The 7,106-nt window shown below is 37.7% G+C and overlaps 1 protein-coding gene across 2 annotated transcripts in view; it reads right to left on the bottom strand.

Annotated features, from left to right (window-relative positions):
• Positions 1-7,106, bottom strand: part of LOC103397270 (ras GTPase-activating protein 1) — a 44,507-nt gene that overhangs the window by 10,600 nt on the left and 26,801 nt on the right. Inside the window, exons 4-12 of one of the 2 annotated variants that reach the window (XM_008335481.3) lie at positions 6,488-6,558; positions 5,888-6,005; positions 5,702-5,733; positions 5,183-5,235; positions 3,326-3,555; positions 2,853-2,976; positions 2,475-2,631; positions 2,234-2,321; positions 1,993-2,073 (exon numbers count right to left, since the gene is read on the bottom strand). In XM_008335481.3, the coding sequence (XP_008333703.1) occupies positions 1,993-2,073; positions 2,234-2,321; positions 2,475-2,631; positions 2,853-2,976; positions 3,326-3,555; positions 5,183-5,235; positions 5,702-5,733; positions 5,888-6,005; positions 6,488-6,558 (954 nt within the window). Of the gene's footprint in view, positions 1-203; positions 285-1,992; positions 2,074-2,233; positions 2,322-2,474; positions 2,632-2,852; positions 2,977-3,325; positions 3,556-5,182; positions 5,236-5,701; positions 5,734-5,887; positions 6,006-6,487; positions 6,559-7,106 lie in introns of both variants that reach the window. The other variant, XM_025052722.1, reaches the window with a different exon arrangement.

Genomic DNA, 7,106 nt, shown 5'->3' with positions numbered 1-7,106 from the left:
GATTGTTTTCTTCATCAAGGGGGGGTTTGAACGCCCCCCTTGATGAAGAAAACATGTTTTCTAGGAAGAGTATCTGAGACCAACAACATGGTCTCAGATACTAATTATTATAAGAATTTCTTAACATTATTACCATTTCTCTGTTGTTTAGAAAATTAGTAACTGCTCTACCTCACAGACTGAACAACTGTTGAGACACATACCTGTCTGAGCCTCTTGTTGGAGGTAGGCTGAGTGTTTTTTCTTAAGTTACTGCAAAAGGTTTGGAGGCATTTCATCCAATCCTTTTAAAAAAAAAAGGAGTGCATTTGTAAATACAAAAACAAATCGTACTGTCTGTAACATAATATTTTGTGAAATGGTAGAGGCTTAAAAAAGTGGGCTTTTATTCAACCAATTACATTGCATCTTGTTTTTTACATTTTTACAATGCTCTTTTCACACCTGTGCCTGCTCTGGAGCCTCTCCTGCAAAGTAGAATATGTACTGTTCCTCACTAAAGTGCTGGACAACAATCTGGAAACAGTTTGGCCTGAAAAGTTATAAAATGGAAATATGCATTTAATTACTTTATGATAAAGAAAACAAAACTTCCATAAGGTGTTTAAATTCACTGAGCATACAGAAATAAAGGGGCACAACCTCTTTTACAAATGTACTCGGAAAACAAGTTCTGATATCTTACCTGCCAAACAGACTGTCATGCACCCCATACACAGAGCACACACTCAGGTCAATCAGACCCTTTGGTTTTGTGGCTCTCTTCTCACTTTCAAAGTAGATAAGCTGGGCGTCGTTACCCTCCAGGATGAAGTAAAGGTTCTTCCACCGTTTGCCTTTACCTGAGGCCAAAGAGCAATGTTCACTGTCATGACTGACTTATTTTTATAGTGGGAGAGATTTGTTTTAAATCAAATACATAACAAAATATTATGTATTTGTAGTGTATTCAATTGAATATAGGTTAAAAGAATTTGCAAATCATCGTATTCTGTTTTTATTTACATTTAACACAACGTCCCACCTTCATTGGAATTGGGTTTTGTACATAAAACACACAAACCTTTGTTGAACAGAATGTAGCCTTTCTTGACAATGTTTTTGTAGAAAGCATCTTTTGGTTTCCGTCTGATAGTGTTGTAAATTTCTCTACCATCCACTGGGTCTGTAAGCACTTGTTCCTGGTGCTGCGGCAAAGTTCAAATAAAATTAAAATATTAATGAACCATCTATTTGTATAATGTATAAAGCATGTATGTAAAAAAACAAAAAAATAAAATAAAAAACATATATAAATAAATCTCAGTTGTTATTATATACACACGCATATAAAACACATGCACACACGCAATTTACATTTTGCTGGTATTGTAATCTTTGTGTGTAATTGTGTCCAAACTGGGAAGTAATAACATGTATGGATACAATTGTATTTATTTAGAACAAAATTCCTGAAATGTTAAGATTTCTAGTGGCCTCTAGATTTATCCATAGCTTCACACAGTTTCAATAACATTGTGATGAAACTGCACTAACCTGCACTGAAACAGGTTCTTTCAAGTTGTAGCCCTCAACAATTTGTTCCTTCTTATAATGGTCAATGATGTCATCAACGCTGTTGTAGTACCTCCCTCCCATCATGTACTGATTGTTGGGGGTGGGGGAGATCTTAAACCTTTGGATGTTTTCATTTGTGCGGAAAAAGAGAGAGTAGTCTCCAGGTGTGTTGTCAGATGGCCGGACTAAAAAACTGCACACCTGGCCAACTAGGAGCAGACGAACGGAGAGAGATTGTTTTCTTCATCAAGGGGGGGTTTGAACGCCCCCCTTGATGAAGAAAACATGTTTTCTAGGAAGAGTATCTGAGACCAACAACATGGTCTCAGATACTAATTATTATAAGAATTTCTTAACATTATTACCATTTCTCTGTTGTTTAGAAAATTAGTAACTGCTCTACCTCACAGACTGAACAACTGTTGAGACACATACCTGTCTGAGCCTCTTGTTGGAGGTAGGCTGAGTGTTTTTTCTTAAGTTACTGCAAAAGGTTTGGAGGCATTTCATCCAATCCTTTTAAAAAAAAAAGGAGTGCATTTGTAAATACAAAAACAAATCGTACTGTCTGTAACATAATATTTTGTGAAATGGTAGAGGCTTAAAAAAGTGGGCTTTTATTCAACCAATTACATTGCATCTTGTTTTTTACATTTTTACAATGCTCTTTTCACACCTGTGCCTGCTCTGGAGCCTCTCCTGCAAAGTAGAATATGTACTGTTCCTCACTAAAGTGCTGGACAACAATCTGGAAACAGTTTGGCCTGAAAAGTTATAAAATGGAAATATGCATTTAATTACTTTATGATAAAGAAAACAAAACTTCCATAAGGTGTTTAAATTCACTGAGCATACAGAAATAAAGGGGCACAACCTCTTTTACAAATGTACTCGGAAAACAAGTTCTGATATCTTACCTGCCAAACAGACTGTCATGCACCCCATACACAGAGCACACACTCAGGTCAATCAGACCCTTTGGTTTTGTGGCTCTCTTCTCACTTTCAAAGTAGATAAGCTGGGCGTCGTTACCCTCCAGGATGAAGTAAAGGTTCTTCCACCGTTTGCCTTTACCTGAGGCCAAAGAGCAATGTTCACTGTCATGACTGACTTATTTTTATAGTGGGAGAGATTTGTTTTAAATCAAATACATAACAAAATATTATGTATTTGTAGTGTATTCAATTGAATATAGGTTAAAAGAATTTGCAAATCATCGTATTCTGTTTTTATTTACATTTAACACAACGTCCCACCTTCATTGGAATTGGGTTTTGTACATAAAACACACAAACCTTTGTTGAACAGAATGTAGCCTTTCTTGACAATGTTTTTGTAGAAAGCATCTTTTGGTTTCCGTCTGATAGTGTTGTAAATTTCTCTACCATCCACTGGGTCTGTAAGCACTTGTTCCTGGTGCTGCGGCAAAGTTCAAATAAAATTAAAATATTAATGAACCATCTATTTGTATAATGTATAAAGCATGTATGTAAAAAAACAAAAAAATAAAATAAAAAACATATATAAATAAATCTCAGTTGTTATTATATACACACGCATATAAAACACATGCACACACGCAATTTACATTTTGCTGGTATTGTAATCTTTGTGTGTAATTGTGTCCAAACTGGGAAGTAATAACATGTATGGATACAATTGTATTTATTTAGAACAAAATTCCTGAAATGTTAAGATTTCTAGTGGCCTCTAGATTTATCCATAGCTTCACACAGTTTCAATAACATTGTGATGAAACTGCACTAACCTGCACTGAAACAGGTTCTTTCAAGTTGTAGCCCTCAACAATTTGTTCCTTCTTATAATGGTCAATGATGTCATCAACGCTGTTGTAGTACCTCCCTCCCATCATGTACTGATTGTTGGGGGTGGGGGAGATCTTAAACCTTTGGATGTTTTCATTTGTGCGGAAAAAGAGAGAGTAGTCTCCAGGTGTGTTGTCAGATGGCCGGACTAAAAAACTGCACACCTGGCCAACTAGGAGCAGACGAACGGAGAGAAGAAAACAAGGCTGGGTTTAATGCACACTCAGCAGCATAGTATGATAAACAGACGTGGATACAGAAAGGATAAAGCTGCAGGTGATTGATAACTACAATGCATCCCGAAAGTATTCACAGCGCTTCACTTTTTCCACATTTTGTTATGTTACAGCCTTATTCCAAAATAGATTAAATTCATTTTTTTCTCAAAATTCTACACAACACCCCATAATGACAATGTTAAAAAAGTTTTGGAAATTGTTGCAAATTTATTAAAAATAAAAAACCTTAGTAATCACATGTACACAGCCTTTACTTAATACTTTGTTGCTGCACCTGAGGCTGTAATTGCACGGCAGCAATTACAGCCTCAAGTCGTTTTGAATATGGGGCCACAAGCTTGGCACACCTATCTTTGGGCAGTTTCACCCATTCCTCTTTGGAGTACCTGTCAAGCTCCATCAGGTTGGATGGGAAGCGTCGGTGCACAGCCATCTACAGATCTCTCCAGAGGTGTGCAATTGGATTCAGGTCTGGGCTCTAACTGGGCCACCTAAGGACATTCACTGAGTTGTTCTGAAGCCACTCATTCGATAGCTTGGCTGTGTGCCAGTCATTGGCCTGCTGTTCATCCAGGATGTCTCTGTACTTTGCTGCATTCATCTTTCCGTCTATCCTGACTAGTCTTCCAGCTCCTGCTGCTGAAAAACATGCCCACAGCATGATGCTGCCACCACCATGCTTCACTGTAGGGATGGTACTGGCTTGGTGATGAGCAGTGCCTGGTTTTCTCCAAACGTGACACCTGGCATTCACTCCAAAGAGTTCAATTTTTGTCTCATCAGACCAGGGAATTTTGTTTCTCATGGTCTGAGAGTCCTTCAAGTGCCTTTTGGCAAACTCCAGGCAGGCTGCCATGTGTCTTTTACTAAGGAGTGGCTTCCGTCTGGCCACTCTACCATACAGGTCTGATTGGTGGATTGCTGCAGAGATGGTTGTCCTTCTGGAAGGTTGTCCTCTCTCCACAGAGGAACGCTGGAGCTCTGACAGAGTGACCATCGGGTTGTTGGTCACCTCCCTGACTAAGGCCCTTCTCCCCTGATCACTCAGCTTAGTTGGCCGGCCAGTTCTAGGAAGAGTCCTGGTGGTTCCAAACTTCTGCCACCTACGGATGATGGTGGCCACTGTGCTCATTGGAACCTTCAAAGCAGCAGAACATTTCTGTAACCTTTCCTAGCCTTGTGCCTCGAGTCAATCCTGGCCGGTCTACATACAATTCCTTTGTTTGCATGCTTGGTTTGTGCTTTGACATGCACTGTCAACCCCGGGACCTTATATAGACAGGTGTGTGCCTTTCCAAATCATGTCCAATCAACTGAATTTACCACAGGTGGACTCCAATTAAGCTGCTGAAAGATCTCAAGGATGATCAGTGGAAACAGAATACACCTGAGCTCAATTTTGAGCTTCATGGTAAAGGCTGTGAATACTTATGTACATGTGATTTCTCAGGTTTTTTTATTTTTTGGAATAAGGCTGTATTATAACAAAATGTGGAAAAAGTGAAGCGCTGTGAATACTTTCCAGATGCACTGTATATGGAAGGAAGAGAGAGATGGTACCTGTCATCAGCAGGTTGTAGGCCTCTTGCTTTGTGATCTTTCCATGATACCAGCTATTTGAGATACAGCAGAGAGGAGAGAAAGAGAGAGAAAGAGAAATAAACAAATTAATTTGCTGAATCACCAAAATGCAGATGTCCAGTCGTGCCGACTACTACAGTATCTGTCAATAAATCTGACATCGTAACTAAATCAAAACTGTGCTGAGTTAAATTCTGAGATATGCGTGCAATGCACTCCACACAATGAGTTATTGTTTTATGTAAAAAGCCAGAACAGCTGCAAATACTGAAGGTCATCAATAAGGAGGACTTTGGACCCATATAGTGCTCTAATGTTTTTGGCTTTGTACAGATTACATTTCATGTCACAAAAGGGCCAGACCTAAACACTGGATAACAAATTATTCCAAATTATGGCAAGACATTTAACCATTTATTACAAAAAAGTTTAACTCATTAGGTGGATCTGTTGTTCAATCAACAGTGGACACTTGAAAGAACAATTTATCACACTTACATTTTCCCCTCATGTGGATCCTCCTCTCGATCCTGGTAATATGCGAGAAACACACATGTATTAAAACACAAACTTAAAACAATGACTAGTCTTGCTTCTCTCTTTGTACTGTAGTTTATGTTTAAGTTTATGTTTATTAATTTTCTTGACATTAAAATACAGAGAATTATTTGATGTTGCACGTACTACTTCCTCCACCAGATCCTCTACGATGAGGCCCTGCTCCTCTGTGCGAACATTGGTGACCCACATCCAGCCATCGTCCAGCTCATTGTGAACAATAAACATGTCTTCTTTGAGGAAACTAAAAAACACACAATCATTTAACATAGACAACAAAAAATGAAAGAAAACATTGGCATGTGAAATAACAAAATAAAAAGCAAAAATTAGCAAATAAGCATTTACATTGCTAAATATAGTTTGTTATAATATTGTACTCTGCAACATCTTAATGACTATTATTTGAAATTATTTTATTAATTATTTTACTTTTTAAAATGTTTGATGCAACAAAATCACCATCATTTAATATTTTAATAATTGTAATGTCAAAGCGCTACCAGCAGGCGTCCTCTTTGAATCATAAAATTTGGAACAATTCTGCAATATGCAAGGTTGTAGGTGACAAATGTTCGTTAATCAAAAATTCTGAAACAATAAATATAATAAATACAAATTTTAATCAGTGATTTCACTGAGATTTGTGAATATTTTAATATGTACAATAACAATACAATGCAACAATATAAAGAGTATCCTGGTGGGTAGCCACAGAAAATGTACCTGATCTCATCAGTATCTGGCACTTTGGTGTATGGTAGTATAGCCCTGACCCTCCTCCTGTCTTCTACAGGCTGTAAGAAAGACAAAAAAAAATTGACTAACCTCCACAATATTCAGATTGTATTCATTTTAATATATTTTATTATAAAGAAAAAAAAATTGTGTTATATAAAAACATTACTATTCTGGCACATATCAGTAAATTTTGATATACAATCTCCCTTAAACCAACCTCTATATCTGCTGTTCATCATAGGCCATAAGGTGAACCCGATTATCGTTCCATCTCGCTCTGACGTCTGAGAACTACACAAGCTCAACTTCATAAATAAGAACGAGTTATGTTAAACTTACAGCAAAAAGTTAATCGAAAAATATCCTGCCCGTTTTTCATATTGATGCATTTTATAAAGAACTAGTGTCTTCGGGGCGCAATAAGATTTTGGTGCACGGGCGGTGACACGGTTCGACATGTGATCGTGCTACACCAATCGAGTAGCTGGTTGATGTCAACACTTTCGGCAACACGGCTTCCTCCGTGGTTCTACTTAACGTTACCGATAGAGAGGAATTCTCTCAAGTCTTCTAAAGTGGGCCAAATGGATTCTAAACAGTGCTT

Source organism: Cynoglossus semilaevis, chromosome W (assembly GCF_000523025.1).
Source record: "Cynoglossus semilaevis isolate Cse_v1.0 chromosome W, Cse_v1.0, whole genome shotgun sequence".
Classification (NCBI taxonomy): Eukaryota; Metazoa; Chordata; class Actinopteri; order Pleuronectiformes; family Cynoglossidae; genus Cynoglossus; species Cynoglossus semilaevis.
The sequence above is the reverse complement of the archived record's forward strand: the minus strand, read 5'-3'. Positions and strand labels throughout refer to the sequence as shown.